This window comes from Eleutherodactylus coqui, chromosome 6 (genome assembly GCF_035609145.1).
Source record: "Eleutherodactylus coqui strain aEleCoq1 chromosome 6, aEleCoq1.hap1, whole genome shotgun sequence".
Taxonomy (NCBI): domain Eukaryota; kingdom Metazoa; phylum Chordata; class Amphibia; order Anura; family Eleutherodactylidae; genus Eleutherodactylus; species Eleutherodactylus coqui.
Window position 1 is genome coordinate 181,898,408 of NC_089842.1, and position 20,981 is coordinate 181,919,388.

At 42.7% G+C, this 20,981-nt stretch overlaps 1 protein-coding gene across 1 annotated transcript in view; it reads left to right on the top strand.

Moving 5' to 3' along the window:
- MAP3K9 (mitogen-activated protein kinase kinase kinase 9) overlaps window positions 1-20,981 on the top strand; it is a 58,639-nt gene that overhangs the window by 24,793 nt on the left and 12,865 nt on the right. Inside the window, exons 3-10 of the mRNA XM_066608398.1 lie at window positions 4,023-4,203; window positions 7,502-7,650; window positions 8,864-9,039; window positions 9,158-9,398; window positions 11,044-11,166; window positions 14,190-14,343; window positions 15,355-15,458; window positions 19,502-20,293. Of these exons, the coding sequence (XP_066464495.1) occupies window positions 4,023-4,203; window positions 7,502-7,650; window positions 8,864-9,039; window positions 9,158-9,398; window positions 11,044-11,166; window positions 14,190-14,343; window positions 15,355-15,458; window positions 19,502-20,293 (1,920 nt within the window). The remainder of the gene's footprint in view (window positions 1-4,022; window positions 4,204-7,501; window positions 7,651-8,863; window positions 9,040-9,157; window positions 9,399-11,043; window positions 11,167-14,189; window positions 14,344-15,354; window positions 15,459-19,501; window positions 20,294-20,981) is intronic.

Genomic DNA, 20,981 nt, shown 5'->3' on the forward strand with positions numbered 1-20,981 from the left:
GGAGCTAGTGCACAGAGTTCCGCCCCTTGCTGCAGTTTACAATGGAAAGGGGCGGGATAGGGGGAATTTAGCTCCGCCCCTGTCCCGCCCTCCCATTGCAAGCAGTGGAGAGGGGCAGGAGCTCAGTGCACTAGCTTACGGCCCGTCTCCTCCTGTTGCAGACAGGGACAGCGTATATTGGCCGGGCGTGAAAACCCGACTGATATATGCCTGTCTGAATAAACCCTTCCACTGTAGCTGTTCCCATACAAACATAATCCATAGGAGCCACAGTTACAGGGGAAAGCCTCCCCCTGTAATGACAGTAGTCACTAACAGAGCTGATCAGGGTCTGCTAGGACCGTTGTAACAGGGGCATTTGGCAGTCACGTGATCGCCAGTCTGAATAGCGGGAGTAATACTTCTACTTTCTCTCTTTAGTACATAGCGCTCATCAAGCACCATGTAGCCTGGAAAGGAGAAGACAGAAGCAGTTAAAAACTGCTTTGCCTTTCCCTCTGGGTCTTCAGCTATGTCTGACAGTCGGGGACCCAACCTGCTCCTGTTCAACTTCTGCCGTTGGCCAGGATTAAAGCCCAGGGCCAAGTGCCATAAATTTACCGTGCTTTGTCCTTTAAAGGGTTAATTGTGTAAAATAACCTCGAAAGAAAGATTTTACAAATGTATTCATCCTTAGTTTACAAGCTTCTAGACCTCTTTTTTAATACCGCACAGGGCTCGAGATGGTGACCAAAATGGTTGCAAACGTGACATATGATTTGCATATGGTGGCAAGACTTTTACCATCTTGTCATGTGATGAGTCCTACTGTAACTTTAACAGGCAAAAAATGTTTTTGCCAGCCAGTTGAGAAGGGTTTAGCAGACATAGCCTGCGGAGTGTCTACTAGATCTGCCCCCTGGGGTAAGTTATGTGGTGGTGCGGGGGATCGGCAGCTGCTCATAAGGAGGGTGTATCCTGAAGCACACAGAGCCTGTATACTGTCCCGCCGGAACAAACCGTGTACCGGCCCACAGCAGCACCGCGTGTTCACCCTACAGCTTGTTCCACCATCGGCCCCTTGTGAAGTGCAAGTCAAGGACCACTTGCGATGTGGGGGATGGGATTAGTATAGAGGTGCGAATATGGCCACTATGGATCTGTACCGTGATTACTGTGGGCTTTCCGTTTCGGAAGGCCCATCGATTTCATATTGTGTGAAGACGGTCTCCTTGTACTAGTTGTTCTACCTTCTCCTCTGGTTGGAGGTGCCACAAATCATACATGGATGGCTCTCCAGTCATGTGCTCCGAGACCTCCTATAACTCCTGGGAGTAATCTCATCCCTCGTCTTCCATACTACAGCAGGTCGTTACATTCCGCTTGTGGCAGCAGAACAAAAGGCCGGATCACATGTACTTCTGGCCTGCTGGGCCCGTGGGAAAGATAAGGCCAGAACAACACAGAGCTTTTGTCTTCCCGAGCCAGCCAGCAGAAATACTGCTGCACACGGGTACAGAGCGAGCAAGACGAAAGAGTCGTTCTACCCCCGAAACACAAGCCGTCCTATACAGATCAATGGGATCAAAATCTGCAGTCAAAATCCACAAAAAATGACATGCTGTGGAATTAAAATCTTTACCGCATATCCGTTCCGCTGCGATTTCCGCGTGCTTTATTTCTTTTAAACCATGTGGATGAAATTTCGTGTTTGGCTGTTTTTAGTGGGCGACTGTGATGATGGTGAAAAGCTGACTGTTTTACTTGTGATTTCACCGCGATTTTCTTTGTGTATGACGTGGCTTTGTGATAAAAAACGTGCAATTTGCATTAGATTTAAATCAATTTTTCACGTGCATGAAAAAAAAATCACATGCGGTTCCAATAGTATCACACATGCATTGCATATTTTGCCATTACTATCCATTTTTTGTAATGCTCGCGTAGAAAATAATGGACCGTTCTTGAAGAATTGTATAAAAATAAGACGTGCGCTAATTTTTAAAATTCTGACTGTAGGTCTGAGAGAGAAATGGCTTGTTTGAAGCAACGCCTTCAAATAAATGGGTTCTTTTCTCGTGTGAGTTCTATCCATCACCGTATCGGCCAGATGGGAAAATCACAGCGTGAAAATGCTGCGCAGTCTGACCTTGTTTTTTCTTTTTTAGATTCCTCGCTTTGTTCCATAGCGGAGTTGTGTATGAAAATGCCGCCCATATGCAATGTGTTGCGTATCGACAGCATTTCATACGCTGCCTATACCAATGTATAGGGCTCACGCTGCGTGGTATGCAGAGGAATGGAGCAGGCTGCGGTCTATTTCTTGTGCGTATCGTACGCAGTGTACATGGATCAAAGAAAGGCCATTGACTTCATTCATTGCGTATCACATGGCCGTGCAACGCACGTGTAATACATGGTGACAACACAGTCGTGGACATCAGCCCTAGATCTCATCTATCTGGCTTGTAATGTAATCACTGGGGATTTTGGGTGCAGAATTCTGGATGGAAAATCCATGCCATTTCTGGCCTTTGCCAACTAACCGTAACAGAGCGTTCTATCTTATATATAAAACGCTAAATCTGTTTATGTCGCATACAAATCCACAGTTCTGGTCCGATTCGAGTGAAATTTTACATGAGCGTTCTTCAGCACCAGGCGACGAATGCTGGCGGAATGAAAAATCACCAACTTCCCCTGTAATTGCTGTTGCCAATAGCAACCAATCACAGCTCAGGTTTCATTTCTTATACTGCTGAGGTAAAATGAAAGCTGCGCTGTGATTGGTTGCTATGGGCAACACAGATTTTCTTTTGGACCGCTTTCAAAACAGTGCGGTGCTCGACTCATTTTGGTGGCCCACTTTGTATATTCCAGGACCGCTATTCATAAAATCATCATGCAATGCACGAGTAGATCACCTAGTACATATAAAACATCGGCTCTCGTCTTATCCCCAGGCATAGTCCGAATCCTGACAAGATTATATTTTGGGGAGAAACACTATTTTTCTTGGTTCTTTACCTTTTATTCTACAATCAATTCAATCTTTGTATCTCCGTACAGAATATTTATGATGTCTGGTCTAGTTAAAAGGCTACAGACCAAACCTTTAGGCTGGGTTCTCACAGGACGGATTCTCGGCGGAAATCTCGTGGTTTGGCTGCAGCGAAAAAACGCGAGATTTCCACCGGGAGAACCGCCGCTGCAAAACCTGCGGCGGCTTTGAAGCGGCCCGGCCGCTTGCTCTTCCGCTGCGGCCGGCGCTCCCATAGAGGAGAGCGCGGCCGCAGTGGAAAAAAAGAAAATGAACATGCTGCGGGTAAGCCGGCAGAAGCTCGTCCCGTGTGGACGAGATTTCTTAGAAATCTCGTCCACATGGCTGGCTAATCCCGGAATTAGCGGCCGCATGCGGATTTGCCGCGGCGAAATTCCACACGGAATTTCCGCGGCAAATCCACCCCGCGTGAACCCAGCCTTAGAGATCTGCTGGTCACTACTGGAACCACTTTGTAGCAGACCCCATTCTTATGTTTCCATCATAGACTCCCAGACACAATAGCACAGCACGCTGCTCTCTTTCTTCTGGGAAAGAACCAGGTAGCGTGCTTCAAGCCGGATGGACTTTATTATAGTCAGTAGGGTCTATCCGACACCATTTTGGTCCAGCATATACCGGATCTAGCACTTCTGTGTTTTTTCTGTTATTCTCCAAGGTTGGAGATGGCCAACGAATAAACGTAGCGCTGGTGTGATCCCATAATGTACAATGCCTTCAGCGTCAGTACGGTTGCTATGTACACAGCGCCCTCTGGGGCATAAATGATGTGATATTTGCATTGTCTGCATCTATGATGTAAATTCATGAAACATTCAGCTAACGTTTATCATTCTTGCCGATGGAAATGGCTCCTTCACCATATGTAATAAATGCACAGTGATGCCAAAACCCTTGGCAGCCATATATCTCTGCGTTTGGACGAAGGCGATCGCTTGCTATAAGAGACAAGTAGTCTTATTCTGATTTTTCTTAATTACAGTTTTAATTCTGGAAATGGTGGAGAATAGCGACCTCAGCAACAAAGTCCTAAAGATCACGGACTTTGGCCTTGCAAGAGAATGGCACAGGACCACCAAGATGAGCGCGGCGGGGACGTATGCCTGGATGGCTCCAGAAGTTATTCGCTCCTCTATGTTCTCAAAGGGCAGTGATGTATGGAGGTAAGAGCGCGCTCTGCCCTCTTGTTGTAATGATGATTGTAGATATGTAGTGTGAGATCACTGTAAATAGAGTTCACAGATGTGAAGTCCAATGTGTTTGTGTTACCAACAACCACTACGGTCACCAGCTCTCCCGGGGGTTCACCCAACTTGATTGGAGAACTATTAGTGGCTATATAAGATCCAGGGATTTATCAATTTATAATCAGAAAACCGATTGACAAAGGATTAGAGATGAGCGAACGTACTTACTAAGGCAAACTACTCGAGCGAGTAGTGCCTTATGCGAGTACCTGCCCGCTCGTCTCAAAAGATTCGGGCGCCGGCGTGGGGCGGGGAGCGGTGGGGAAGAGCGGGGAGGAACAGGGGGGAGATCTCTTTCTCACTCTCTCCCCCTCCCGCTCCCCCCTGCTCACTCCCGCAACTCACCGCTCTCCCCCCGCTGGCACCCGAATCTTTTGAGACAAGCGGGCAGGTACTCGCATAAGGCACTACTCGCTCGAGTAGTTTGCCTTAGCGAGTACGCTCGCTCATCTCTACAAAGGAGACTATAGTGGTCAAATTTGGTCTTCCGCTTCCTCTATAAGGGTTTAGCCACATTTGGTCTTCCATTTCGTCTATAGGGGTTTATCTGCATCTAGATGGAGTTAGTAAAAATCCACGCACACGTTGCAGAAACAACCCCACTCTGATACATGGAACATAAATTTGTTCACAAATTTGTGCAACTTGTAAAGTACCATAATGTTGATAATTTAGTACAATTAGATTTACTGCTGTGTATTGGCGCGTTTTGTTTTTTCCCAACAATTTGGACATTATTCATTTCTGTGGCGAATGGTAAAGATCTTTGCAGAAGACCCTTTAGAATGTAATGATCATATTTCATCTGCAGTCATTCTAAAGTGATCATCACAAAACTGATGTAAAAGAATGATGGAAATGGGGAAAAAATGTCATCACGACAGCACTGATGAAGACTGATGCACTTTGGCATCAATTGGAATCTTTTCAGCATAATTGTTAAATATTACTATTCACTTTCTTGAAGGAAACCTGCCACCTGCTTAAAGCAGCATAAGCAAACTAACTTAATGTGCTCTTAGACGAAGTGACGGAGCTAGGTTTTATATTCATTTGCTTCCTGGTGCCCACCATTGAAGTCCAAGCACCAGACGAAAATGTGACTTTTTACAGAGTCCCATGTGCGTGTACTCTTGTACAAGTCTATAGAAGAGCGCGCACACCGGATCTGAAAAGAGTCCGATTTTCAACCGACAGTATCTAAGAAGCGGGGGAGTATAAAAAGAAATACAGCACCCGGCTCTCTGTCACCTCGTCTAAAAGCACCTTAAGTTAGTTTATGGTGCTTAAGGCAGATGACAGGTTCCCTTTTAAGGTTTTATTTCTTCAAAAACAATACAAATGACCCTCAGGTTGTTACGTAATTTGCATAAAAGCTTGCTGATACTGACTTTGCTGTCTAAAGCAATAGTGCTGCCCTCGCTACAGGCCGCTGGATGCAGGGAGCGCCGACAGCGCAAAAACTTTGGAGGTGAGGCGAGCACTAATCTACTGAAATTAGCTGTGGTTACACAGGTGATTTTCGAGTCAAAATCCACAGCAATGGTGCAGACTTTGACTTTGTTTTTTGTTTTTTTGGATGTGGACATGCCTTGAAATTGTGTAGCTATTCCATTATGTGCAAACGTACCTTAAGGGGTGAAATCTGCTGCAGATCTGCACCAAAATTGTCGACAGTCTACAGCAAGTTTTTCACTGCTGTCGGTTTTACCCTATGAAGATCAGTGTATTGCTTGTATACACACATTCTCAAATCCACATGTGACACGTCCCTAGCGTTGATGTAGGCTAGAAGAGAGCGGGGTAATAAGAGACAAAAATTTCACAGACACTCCCGTCAAATGCAGGGAACATCTGTCCTTTTTACCATCTACACTCATGAGCAAACTCTGTACCAGCAGATTCATAGGCCCAAATGGAAGTTTATAAAAAAAAAGGTCAGCTCGTGGAACTTTTAATCAAATTCAGTAGTTGTTTATTTGGGGGGTTTTTTGTGGTTGCAGAGAATGCTGTAAAATTGCACCCGGTCGCTGTGACTAGAAAATGCATGCAGAAAGAGAACCAGTGCATGCATCTCTTATTACTTCGTTTTTGGTGTTCCACGTGGGTAATAAGAGATTTTTGTCTATTATTTCTTGCGGGTGAAGTGCTTGTAAGCACTGTCAGGATACCAAGAAAAGCACCCGCTATAATGACGGCATGGTTGCTGCTGTTAGAGATGTTTTTAGAGGGGTGACACTCACTGAGGGTGCTTGACTTCACAATGTGCCAAAGTATTCACTCTGCAAACACTATAAGGATGAAGGTCCTGCATATGGTGGGGCACTGCGGAAACAAAAGCGATCAAAGGAAGATGGCTCGGCAGAATCTGTCCGTGTGTGGGAGCTATGGTGAAGGACTAGCTCGGCATGAATTATTCACTCTTGTGACACAATTTGTGAAGAAGAACTTAGACTCATGGGGCGATGAAGAACCTGAACATGAGTGGTTGCATCCATTCAGACTGATGTTCCATCTCCAGTTCCCGGAGCAATGGTCTTCTCAAGTTAATTCCCAGCTTTCTGTCTTCAGTTTTCAGGTTTTTCTAACTACACTTCTAATACAACATATAAAAACCAAAATTGGTGCAATTGTCCTTGTCTCTTGTTTCCCCTCGCATCTCAGTGTATAGGGAGGGGCTGCCATGTCTCTTATTACCCCATTTGGGAAATAAGACACCACCGGTGATAATAATAAGAACTGAATTTTTTACTCTTAACCCTTTCCAATCCACTGTCTGCCGTCTGAAGACATTATGATTTAAGGCTGTATATTGGATTGGAAAGGGTTAAACAACATATTCCATTTCATAATACATATTATTAATGTAGAGCCTTTCTGCACAGTAACTGATGTTAATATGGGCACTGTGTATGCTGCAATTGAGCCACAAAAATTGGGCTTTTTTTAAATACATCAACTGTCTTATTTTTTGCCTGTGTTAACATACGTGCTGGTGGCTCGGTATGGAGCGCCCATTGCAGATCCAGTGCCACATCCATGATGAAATAGCACAGCATGTTTGGGAAAATGACAGACGTCGTAATGGGATCCACCAAGCTTCCAAGCTAACAGAGCGGGAAACGGGAAACCCCCAGATGGAAACAAACCCTGCCTGATGGGAGTTGGCCAAGAGCATGCACGAAGTAACTTGGGTTGTGTCTGTTCATTACAGTTATGGAGTCCTGCTATGGGAATTGCTGACTGGAGAAGTACCATTCCGAGGAATTGATGGGTTAGCCGTTGCCTATGGAGTTGCCATGAATAAGTTGTCCCTTCCAATTCCCTCCACCTGTCCAGAACCCTTTGCCAGACTAATGGAAGGTGAGCTTATGTTTACAGCATCAGATTGATGGCAGTATGCGCTTTAGACTTGTTTGTAGTAATGGGGGTTTCCCTGTGTTAAACGATTTTTTTTAAATGCACCGAAATATGAAACTTTAATAAAAGTAGCAGTACTTGCCCATCCTCATCCGATCCTCATCCTATTCAATGCTGCAGCCCCATGTCCTCCTGGCCTTTGTTTTGGAAGGGCTACCACCTGACCACTGCAGCCATTTGGGGGCCATAGCAGTCACATGTACTCAGGGAGCTATTATGAGACCTGACCGCTGCAGCCTCTGATTTGCTGCATAGGTCAGGTGGTAGCTGTTCCAAAACAGACTGGGAGGATTGCGGGGCTGCAGCGCTGGATTTCCGAGGAAGAGGATAGTAAGTCGTGCTAATTTTTATTGTTTTAATAGATTAGGATTCATTTTCAAAAAATTGTGTAACACCCATACAGCCCCTTTTGAAGATCAATATTCCACCAGCCTCACAATGTGGGCTCTTGAGGGTTCTTCCTGCCAGTTTCCTTAGCATCATGATATTTTTTTTGCAAATGCAAGAACCTTCCCATCAACTGTATAAAGTAGTATTCCCCCTGCTGGTTACTTTAATGTCTAATAAGAGATATTTCATTGTATAGAGAGAAGGGAGGTTTATGACACTACTCCATGCATGGGCAAAGAATACCCTGGTCAAAAAAAAAAGTCACTTTTTTAAGTGCTCTTGAGGCCTTTACTTTTCTTTATATGTTTCTTCTACTTTTTTTCAATTACTTTATTTTTCAAGCCATGTAAATAAAAATAAGCTGTATGGATTGCTCCCTTTTTATTTTACAAAGATCCCCCAAAAATAAGCTGGTCCCACAGTTATCAGCTGTAATCTGAGAGAGAACATGGCAATAGCTGCTCAGTTTTCCTGCAGCGCCTCTACAGTATAACTGAAGCATTACACTGTACCCATTAAAATCAATGAGCTGTCCTTCTTATGCATGGATATGCTTGGTCCTCCAGTGTTTGTAGCCACTTGGGTAATGGATAGATGTGCTGAACAGGGGACTCCCCCTCTATTCACTGGGCCTATCAAAAATAATTTCTATAATTAGACAATCCCTTTAATTTTAATGAATGGCTTGGCGCTAATTCACTTATGTTTTCACCATTTATTTGTAGGCCATTAATTTTGGCTGTATTTTTTTTTTACTTTTCCATAGATTGTTGGAACCCCGATCCCCATTGCCGCCCCTCTTTCACAAACATCCTGTTCCAGCTGACCACAATAGAGGAATCTGGATTCTTTGAGATGCCCAAAGATTCTTTTCATTCATTGCAAGAAGACTGGAAGCAGGAGATCCAGGAAATGTTTGACCAGCTCAGGGCAAAGGAAAAGGTATGACTGACGTACTTGTCTATATGCATTGTACTGTGTGATTGCGATTACATTGCAGAGGACAAGAGCCGAGAAGTAAATACCAATGTTTCTTGTTTCCTTTTCTCTTTTTACATAGGAGTTACGGAGCTGGGAGGAAGAACTGTCCCGGGCAGCCCTAGAGCAAAAGAATCATGAAGAACTACTTCGAAGAAGGGAGCAAGAGTTAGCAGAGCGAGAAATCGACATATTGGAGCGAGAACTAAACATAATCATCCACCAACTCTGCCAAGAGAAGCCTAAGGTGAAAAAACGAAAAGGCAAGTTCAAGAAGAGTCGCCTTAAGTTGAAGGACGGAAACATCATCAGTCTGCCATCAGGTACGCCCTTTGGTGTATTCATAATGGTTAACAAGACAGTTTACATTTTAGGCTACTTAAGATATCGTAGAAAGTGTATCTGTAAAGCTGTAACTGTTTTGTTCACCTCAGAAAATGGGTTTCTTACAATGTCTTTGCAGCAGTTGAAGTGCTGTTTTTCTAGCTAGGAGCTCCAAATGTCCTGTGTGGACATGGATCTAAAAGCTAACTTTCTGTCTGCCTGCAGCCGCCACTAGGAGGGGGTGTTGGGAGATTACAGTATACATGTTTAGGATGTTCAATGTGTATATGGCTTGCTGTGAGCTCAGAAGCTCCATCTAGTGGCATTTTCAGGCAGCAAGTACTGCATGTTGTTTAGGGCTCATTTACACGAGCGTATACGTTTCCCGCATCATTGTACGCATTACAGCCCATACGCCTTCCCGGCAGAGACCATGTAGGGCTACGATTGGTACTATACATGCCCGGGAATCTGACGTCATGGAAATGCACGGTGTGTTTTTTTATTTATTTTTTTAATTAATTAATTATTTTAAATTCTTCGCTTTGTTCAGAGCATGGATGCATATCAAAACCCTGCCCTTTTTTCCATGGCTGCATATGGACAGCGTTTCATACATAGCCCATTCAAAGGTTGCATTTGATACACAGAGAAATAGAGTATCCTGAGATTTATTTCTCCTGCATATTGATACGCAGTATCCACATGTAGGTGTGAATGGAAGAATGAAAGTCGACAGATTTTAATTGCCTCCATTCACAGCGTGCGTAATACGCGGTGACAATACGCCCATGTGAATGAGCCCTTAAAACCACTATTAAGATAAATTTAAGAAATAATCAGCAGTTTTGAACCTATTTTTACTGTTCAATGCTCAGGATAAATGGTTGCCAAAGATGTCTGATCCTATTCGTGACCTATCATAAAGTTAGTGATTGCTGTTTGTTTGTTTTTTTTACATTTTTACATTTATTCCTGTCCTATAAAATGATGGTATATCACTTGCATATGCCGTCACTCTTTTAGATGGGTAGAACACTTTTAACTGCTTAAAAAAGACAATCACTGATGACTTAGACCTCCCTCACACAGGCGTTTGCGTTGACTGCGATTTCAGCAGCGCTGACATGCATCTTGGCTGCGTTTTCAGCACAGCTGATAACGCAGCCAAGAAAGCTGAAAAAAAATAAAATAAAATACTCACCTAGTAGGCCCTGTCCCTGCAGGCTTCCATGCACTTGTCTGTGCCTGCAGAGCATCTCTTGCTGGTAATGTTTCAAGACCACGCCTCCAGCAAGAGATTGCTCTAATTGGCTAAGCCGCGAACCATTCATTCATTGAATGGCTGTGATTGGTGCAGTCAGTGCTGGCTGTGATTGGCGCTGGATTAGCCAATTGGAGCAAGTGCCCGAAGCCCCTGAAGGCAGCGCCAGGGACCCTGGCTGTACAAAAATCATCTGTGTGAGGGAGGCCTTAAGTACTGGGACCTCACGGCTAGAAATGATCTAGTTTTATTTACAATGTTGTTATTGTTTGTGATAAAGGTACTATGTTTTTAATGTCAGCTTCTACTGGTGACCACAGCAGCCATTGATGTCTTGTTTTGCTAAGCGGCACTCCTCTGCTTTATGATGTGCTTTACAGATTTCCAACACAAGTTCACTGTGCAGGCTTCCCCAACTATGGACAAAAGGAAGAGCTTAATTAGCACCAAGTTCAGCCCTCCTGCAAGTCCCACCATTATTCCACGGCTCCGAGCCATTCAGTGTAAGTAGCCATGCAAAAGACTGGTTGTTACAGCTCTTAATTCTGCCGATACACATCACATGCTTCTCGCTCACTGAGGTTACCAGAGAGCATCCGACGACTGAGCTGCTTCTGAACCTCACTTTGTGCAGATATATATTTTCATTTGTTAGAACATGTATGGCTCATTAGTTCAACGCCCTTGACTCTTGTAGTGTTTTTAGAGCATCATGGTGGTCATTGTCATGTTTCTGCCATAATGTCTGAGCCCTGTATTAGCCTCTGTGCACTTTGTAACAATTATCCCAAACCCAAGTAATGTCCTGGCTAAAGTGTAATGACCCACTAATGATGATAATCTTCATATACCATCAACATATTCCTCACCATTGCTATGTGGCAAGGTGGGCGCCTGGGAAAGCAGGGGACAACCTCTGTGAAAGTTGGAATTGCAGCACCTGTGTTGTCATCCGGTTCTTACATTTTTACATGTTTTGTGTGAGGTGTTTTTGAGGTGTTTTTCTTTTTTCTTAAATAATATATATTACAGACTGCATAGAAAATTTTTGACTTTTTTTTGTTTTGTTTTGCTTTTTGGCATTTCTTGGACAGCATGATCTGGATGTAGCATTTTTTCAGTAGTGTTTTTTTTTTATCTGAAAACCCCCAAACCTTATAATAATCACATTACGGGTGCTACTTAAAAAAAAAATTCTTGGAATTCTTTTTTGTGTTGAAAACAGCTAAAAAAAAGTGGTCTGAGAGATGGAGCCCTAAAGTGAAGTTTAACACTTGGTGCACCTAATGCTGACAAGTCTGTGTATTATATAATAATGAGGCCATTAGACATTTTCATTGCATTAACTGGCCAACACTCATACTTTTGTCTATCTGCCATTTTGTTGTGAAGCAGATATTTTTAAGGAATTTCTTCTGATTTTACTTTTAGAAATCAAATGGGGTATTTTGTGTTACTATAATGACCCTCCTCTATTAATTTACTCGGACACAGGGAGATTTTCGCCTAAATAATTGCTGGAAACAGCAAATTCTGGCAATAGCGTCCCGTATGCATGTGGCCACCAGCAGGGCACTGAGCCAGAAATTACTCACTTGTTGGAGTCGCTTGGTTTTTAATTGACCTTTAAAACCAAACAAGTGGTGTAAACAGGCAGTCATTTATCTATGTTCAACTGCCTGTTTGTAGTGAATGAAGGTGGGCAGCCAGATGAGATCTCCGGCATGCTTCGCCTCCATTCTCTGAACGACTGTCACTCGATAGCTGGTGGGATGCCTGCTGGTGCTTATCTACCCACCAGTCATCCCGTATAAAGGTACCTTTTAACCAGCCAAAACGTGGAGTGGCTGCGATGAGTGTCTCTATTACTTGTCCATTTTTTTTTGTAAAATGCTTAATTGACTTGCTGCTGATTGCTGGGGATCCTAATAACAGGATACTCTCCAATCAGCTCATTGACAGGGAATGCCTCTATAAAAAAAAGAGATGCTTCAATTATGATGATGAATCGGAGGCTCTTTGGTCCTATCTCCCCTGCAACGCTTGGATGAGTCAAACAAGCAATTGAAGCGACCCTCTGGTCCTGGACAAACAAAGATGGCTGCAAAATGGGAAGATACAATTTAGTACATTATTGTATGCCGTGACCAAATCACTGACGTTTCCCATAGCCTGCTTTGGGGTGAAAAAAAGAATCGGCCATGTTGGATTTTCATATGATCCAAAGATGGCCGCACCGCTTTTCTGACTACATGACGCACACGGTGTATTAGTAGGCATCAGTAGTCTGACACTACATGCTTCTCTGACTGTCCAGCACTGCTCATGTGGCCAATCAGGGCAGCATGTAGTGTCTTAGACTACCAATGTATACTAATACACAATGTACATCATGTAGTCAGAAGCAGGTTATGGGGAACGTCAGTGATTCAATGGTGGCGTACATTAATGTACTAAATTGTATCCTCCCATTTTGAGAGTGCAATAGATGGTTAAATTACTTTTAGCTTCTTAAGGCATACTTCTATTAAATACTTCCTTATCTCCAGCAAGAGCAAGTGCAGACCAATCCCATTTCAGTAGACAGCAAATATTTAGCTATTTATCTGCCTGTCCCTTCAGGCTTTCAGGTAATTGGTTACTAAAAATAAGAGGGAACACAGGAGAAAATTAGGTATTAACGATGTTCTCTGTAGAGGGGAAATGTCTAGTCCGGTGTTTTGGGATAGGGGAAATGTATGCATGACTGGAGGTTTCAGAAGCCTTTGATTTCAAAAAGGGATTGTCTTCTCCTGTAAACGTGACAATTTTTTTAGTCCTTTTAATCTGATTTATATGGTTATTGCCATATCCTTCATTTCTCCTGTTACTTTCTCTCCAAGTCAGGATGTTCCAGTTGACTTTAGCTCCCTTCATTTTTGTATCCGCTTACAGGGAAAATGGAAAACTCTTTTGACTCCCTATTTTATGGCTCTGGTCGGCTTGCGATGAGAAGCCTACACTGGACCATAGTAGTAACACTGTGCTGTGATATACACAATATACAGGATTCTTTACAGGCCACTATATATCTTTTTATGTTGTCTGTTGCTAAAGTTGGAAAGAACAGGACGGCATGTAAAGAGTAATGGTATACAGTAGGCAGCAGGATTTGCAGTGGTTTTCATCATACACAAAAGTATATAGCAAGCCCAAATGAGATCAGCAGAAAGACATCTTAATGAAGTCTTCATTAGAAAAAATAATGGGTAATTCCCTTACATAGCGAATTATAAATGTAGTCCTAAGTGCATGTAATAGGCTGCTGTGAATTAATACATCCTCAAGGGGTGATTTTGAAAGTCTGTCAAAAGTTTTTTGTTTTTTTGCCCTGGCAGTGATTCGATATCGTAGTACATTATGCATGTACCAGTATCATAAACACTATGGACATCTCTACATAGAATAGTCTAGTCTTATGTTAATGTTACTGCTACACACTCTTTGTGCAAAGTTATTCTGACTACATATGTTTTATCTTGTAAAGTGACTCCAGGAGACTCGAATAAATCAAGAAACCGGAGCACTACTGGCCAAAAGGATGAAAGTGAAGACGAAGAGAAGAAAGAAACAAAGAAAAAATCTCGGCCTTGGGCCCCAGCTTCTTTGGGTAGTAAAGATTTCAGTGCTGGCGAGGACAGGTAAATGTGAAAAAGTTTTTTAAGTTTTGCCCTACTGCTAGTTGTTTTGGTGCAGGAAGCAAACAGCTCTGTATATTGCACAGTGGTCAGGGTTGGTACTACTACTAATAATAATCTTTCTTTGTATAGCGCCAACATATTCTGCAGCGCTTACATAGCCAGGGGGATGCAGAAAGACAAAAGTACAAAAATTACAGAACCACGGTTACATAGTAATCAGTTGTTGGAAACAATGGGGGTGAGGGTCCTGCTCCAACGAGCTTACATACTACAAGTAATGGGGTGAGACAGAAGGTAAAGGGGCTGCAGATGTGCACGGTATGGCGAGTTGGAGAGTGAGGGATGCTGAACACATAGACATAGACAATGGTGAGACATTTAGCCATGTGATGGCAGAATTGTTATGACTGCAGGGGCAGTTTATGATGCTTAGCAGGGATTGCAGTCAATAGGTCAGGGAGCATGTTGTCAGGTGGAGTACACAGGGGTTTGGTTTAGGGGATATGGTATGCCTCCCTTAAGACGTGCGTTTTTAGAGCACGCCTGAAGTTTTTTGAGTCCTGGATTGCCCAGGTATCCTTTGGTAGTGCATTCCAGAGGACTGGTGCTGGTCTGGAGAAGTCTTGGAGGCGGGAATGAGAAGTTTGAATTAGAGGGGTGCGCAGTCTAGTTTCGTTAGCAGAGCGGAGACTGAGTCCTATTGAAGTGAATGGGATTCTGCTTCTAACCATTCTGGACAAGAGAATAGGAATTCTGAATGGGTGGAACCAGCGTATTATCTCAGAATTCCCTAATATAATGCATAACAATAAATTATCAACCGGTTTAAAAGATTCTCTACCATTTGCAGCACTACATTTTTCAGAATGCAAATCACAAATACTGTACAGATAGTGAACCAGCATGGAATGCTAAAGGCTTTCAACACAGAATGCTGCAAAAAAAAGTTGATGATTCTTTGCAATCTATAAGCTTATCTCAGGGAAATCTGTCTTTATCTATAAACTGCAGGATATCTCTGGAAAGTTCAAAGTCTTGTTCCTCCAGTACTTCAAACCATGGGAAACCGATCAAAACTTCTGCTGCACCTGGGTTCACCACTGTGACTGAAACAGGTATGCAAGATGAGAGCTGTCATGTATTGCGTCATGTAGCGGGTAGGAAATGAGTTGTATTGGTTATGTGGCCCTTCTGTTTTACAGTTGCAAGAAAAAGTAAGCAAACCCTTATAAAATCAATTAGATTTTTGCATTGATTAGCAGTAAAATGTGGTCTGCTTATGTAAGTCACAATTATAGACAAGTACAATCTAAACTAATAACACACACAGTTGGACTGTTTGTCTTTTTTTGAACATACGGAGTTGGCTTCCACAGTGCAGGAAGAAAAAGTCAACCTCTGTGTTAATGATTTTTTCAAGAGCTAATTGGCAAAAGCTGCTGTAATTAAGGCGATGAGGTTGTAAGTGTGCGGTTCACAGATGCTTCACCCATTAGCCCCCCAAGAGTCACATTAAATTAAGAAAAACTCCCAAAAATGTCTTCTTTTTAATGGTAGATTTTGAATTTACAACTCATGTAAATATATTTGGTGCAGAAAATACAAAAAAGTTTTCTATTTTTTTTTGTCCGTTTAGCTGTATGAGATCTCGACTTGGGACGAGTTATCGTTTTCATAAGACCTAATTTTGGGTACATATCGTGTATTGAATACCTCATTCATTTTGTGTGCCGGGGGTAATTGAAAAAAAAACTATTTCAACATTTTTTGGGGGGAGTAATTTTCAAAGCAGTGACGTGGTATAAATATTATGTTCTGTCTCCTAGGGGTTATTACAATTACGACAACACCAAGTTTATAGAGGTTTCTTGTGCTTTACTATTTTTGCACTACTTTTTAATACTTTAAGTACTCTTGGCTATTTTGGCATTTTCTCTTTTTGTTTTAGCTGTTTACAGAATTTAGTGTGCTGGGTTAATAATGTACTATTTTATAGTACGGGTTATAATGGATGTGGCGATGTCCATTGCATGTATAAAGAAAAGTCCATGTTACCCCTTCCCTAGAATCGCTCATCTTCTCTGCTGCCTGCTTGCTCCCCTTCCTCTCTGCTTTGCCCAGTGACCTAAAACTGACAGCTGTAAATTAATTATTCCCATCCCCACTTCAAGCGTCTGTAGCTCCGGTTCTTTGAGTGCTACTGACATGCTTTTGGTGTCCTTTTAAAGCCAAGAATCTTGATAGAACTGGAACTTTAGCTGTTTGAAATAGAACATACTCTGTTTATCCAAAACTGTAATATCCCTTTTCCTGCAGAAAGAACAAAGATCATCCTAAACTGTGGGGTGGGGGATGGGAGGTGGTTAAACAAAGGCACACAAGGTCTGGTTATTGATAAATCTTTTCTTCTCAAGGAAGATTGGTTAATGTGAACCATGCCTCGATACAACAACTTTTCAGACCACATGTCATAGAGACAGATAAAGCTGGAAAAGGTTACAAAAGCATTTACAGTCCTGGGTGTACATCAACCCATGGTTAGACGAATTATCTATAAATGGATAATATTCAGGACTGTTATTACTCTAGGAGTGGGTGTCCTGGTAAGATCACTCCAAGAGTAGAATGGGCAATCCTGGAAGAGGTGAGAAAGAACCCAAGGGTTAACTGCAAAAACCTCTGATCATGTGTTCACTACTAGAGAAAAAAAATAGTTCAAGGGCTCACCTACTTTTTCTTGCAACTATCGGTATTATATTAAAACAGTTGTCTTCTAAACCAACCTAATCTTTATGCTCATTTTACTGGTCATAGAAGTAAAAAAGAAATTAAAATCAGATGTACTTCACTTATTTTAATTTGCTAAAAGTTAGAGGACCCCTGATTTAGAGTTCCCAATTGCTTTGTCGCTACTTATCAGAATCCTCCCTGGGGGGCATTTTGTACCTTTTTTAGGCTCCTAAGATGTAAATCCAGTAGTAGCCAGATCTTTTTAGATGTAGCTGTTTAAATGAGTTTTCTGGTCTTAATAATATTGATGATCTATCCTCCAGGATTGGTCATCAGTATCAGGTTGGCATGGGTCCGATGCTTGGCAATGCCGCTGATCAGATATTTGCCAGAGCTGCTGTTTACCTATCAGAGCTACATAAGTTTTAATGGAAGAGAGCTTTAAAAAAAAAAAAAAAAATGCTCCTTTTTTACAAGCAGCTTTTATTAGAGTAATGGAGCAAAAAAAGCCAGGAAGATTCAAACTCCACTCACTTGCACTTTCAGCAGAAAACACTAAATGTTATCGGGTCCGGTTAAAGTAAATGAAGCTGTCGGAGCAATTCTAAATCGTAAAGCCAGATTACTAAAAAAGTTGTACAATCTAGAGAGGACAATTTTGTGATGCATAGTAGATGTGTGACGGCAGCTATTAAAAGTGATAGTTGTAAGGAACTTCTTTATATTTTCTACATTTGAATGATTTAATAAAATAGTCTGCAAAGCGTATACTAATGTGAAATTTTTATTTTTTTTAAATTGTTTTTGTAATCTAACAAATGGTAGGCAAGAGGAGGCATAGAGCGTCTTTTTGAGATGCTCTAAAGAGGTTTTAATATGGGCTATTACTATTGATCAATAGTGGAGATGAGCGAGTATACTCGCTAAAGGCAATTGCTCGAGCGAGCATTGCCTTTAGCGAGTACCTGTCCGCTCGAGACAGCTGCGGGGTAGAGTGGGGAGGAACGGAAGGGAGATCTCTCTTTCCCCCCCGCTCCCTCCTGCTGACAGCCGCTACTCACCGCTCCCCCACGCCGGCACCCGAACCTTTCGTCTCAAGCGGGCAGGTACTCTATAAAGGCAATGCTTTAGCGAGTATACTCGCTCATCTCTAATCAATAGGGATCGGCCATTTGAGATCCCAGGTGATCACTAGTAAAAGTCCGGAAACCCCCTTTCAAAGAGTAACTTCACTTATCCGGATGAAAAATAGAAAAAAGTAAAGTTAATTTTGTTATAGATTTTGTAAAGGTACTTTGCCTCTAAACAGCTGCTGGAACTCCACTTCTGTACCGCATAAGGCTCTTCCTATGTGAAATCTGAACACTACTTCTAAGCAATCTGTGTACAGGACTACATAATCACCTGGTGGCCTTCCACATCGGCAGTGCACTACATACACCGTTGGCTTAGAAGCTGTGTTCGGATTTCATATTGGAATAGTTCTATGCAGTCCAGTAGAAAAACTTGCAGCAGCTTTCTTAGAGGTAAAATATCTTAACCCTTTGCAATCCAATTTTGGATTCAGGGTTTCCTAGGGGGCTTTCTCTTTCTGCCGTTATACAATGGCGTCATCTACTGGCTAGAGCCAGTACTGCGGTATGGGACATGCCCCTGACATTAGAGCCGGACAGTAATATACAGTAAGGATACCCTGCCAGACGTCTTCTGGCATCGGAGCTGTACAGCCTTCAATCAGAATGTCTTTACACGTCAGACAGTGGATTGGAAAGGGTTAAATGAATTAAAGGGGTTGTCTCGCGAAAGCAAGTGGGGTTATACACTTCTGCATGGCCATATTAATGCACTTTGTAATATACATCGTGCATTAAATATGAGCCATACAGAAGTTATTCACTTACCCAGTCCGTTGCTGGCGTCTCCGTCTCCATGTCTCCGTCTAATTTCAGCATCTAATCGCCCGATTAGACGCGCTTGCGCAGAAGGGTCTTCTCCCGATTCCAGCCTCCTGATTGGCTGGAATCGGCACACGTGACGGGGCGGAGCTACGTGATGACGCGTAGAAGGGGGCGGAGCCAGAATGCCGCTGCTGCCGGACAGACCCGAAGGCAGAAGACCCTTCTGCGCAAGCGCGTCTAATCGGGCGATTAGACGCTGAAGTTAGACGGAGCCATGGAGACAGGGACGCCAGCGCAGTGAAGGTAAGTGAATAACTTCTGTATGGCTCATATTTAATGCACGATGTATATTACAAAGTGCATTAATATGGCCATACAGAAGTGTATAACCCCACTTGCTGTCGCGAGACAACCCCTTTAAAATCCCATATCCAGATGAAATAATCTAGTTAATCTGAATATATTAATCTACCACATTTGTTTTATACTCTGAATATTATGCTTGTATTTTTTTTATCTACTTTGAGCAGAAGCTGAAAATGCTGCTGAACCATTTGTGAATCAGGTGGATGTCAAAGATTCCCAAACACCCACTCCAAACAAATCCTACCTCTGCATACCATTCCACAAAGGAGAAGATGTGGAGGGACCCTTCAGCGATACCAGTGACAATCCCACCCCAGTGAACTCTGCTACGAGCACTCCACAGCTTACTCCCACCAATAGCCTCAAACGTGGCTCTCAGCATAAGAGATGCTCAATGGTTCTCTTAGGCTGTGGAGCTCTTCTTGCCACCGTTGGTCTAGGCTTTGATCTGTTAGAAGCAGGTAAATGCAACCTAGGTCAAGATGAACCTGAACCAAAAGAAGAGAAGAAGAAAAAGGAGAGCTTATTTCAGCGTGCCGCCCGTCCCAGGAGAAGCACCAGCCCCCCCTCTAGAAAACTTTTTCGGAAAGAAGATTCTCCTTCTCATCCTGCAGAGCCAACAACCTCTATCACAATGCAGTCCCTGTCTTCCATTTCTGAATGTAATTCTACTCGTTCCCTACTGCGCTCAGATAGTGATGAAATAGTAGTTTATGAGATGCCCAGCACTCCCATAGAAGAACAAGCACCAGTTGTGTGCAATCCGCTGGTGAATATTCACATTGAAACTTTTAAACGGGACCCCAATCAGTCCCTTACTCCAACTCACGTGACTCTAAATCCTCGAGCTCACCAAGAACACAGAAGGACCCCTTCAGATGGTGCCATTAAAGTCATCCCTGTCATTACTAATGGGGCGCCACCCAATAACTGCTTAGTAAGCTGTTCAGGATCAAGTAAGTTATATCATATTGATTCATTTTTCTCCTGCCTGTCCTTGATGATATTGTACCATCTCTCACTTGCATATACTAGAGCTCATTAATTTCAATACACCATGAATAATGAAAATAAATATTCTTTGTGCTGGTATACTTTTAAAAATGAATTGAGCCTTGATTTCCAAAACTTTTTGCTCTCCTCAAAAAGTTTCCGACCTTAGCAGTGCTCCAAGTATTTATTTACCTAAATAAAGCCGTAATCACAAATTAGCTGCTTTTGTTCATTTATGAAAAACTGCTTGTAAGCAATGAGCTGCAGTGTAGAGCACTGCAGAGACTCTCAGCAATATATAGATTCTATATACTAGCATTAGAAAAACCATGCATGGGGAAGATGGTGATTGAGAGACCTGGTAGCAGAGGAAATGCGCATGCATACATTTATAAAGGGAACCTGTGAGCACCTTTGAGCCCATAAATTACAATATGGGACGGAAAGTTGAGAAAATGTGGGGTTCGGGGTGCTGATTTTTATACTTACCGGATCCGCCCCATTCCAGCTCTGTGCCCTTGAGAGTTCAGCACGTGCAGATTAGGACTGCTTTGTGTGTGAACACTCCTATAGAGATCAGTGAGAAAGTGCACGCATAGCACAGTATTGATTTCTTGGGGGCACAGTGTTGGAACGGGACGTGCAGAGTAT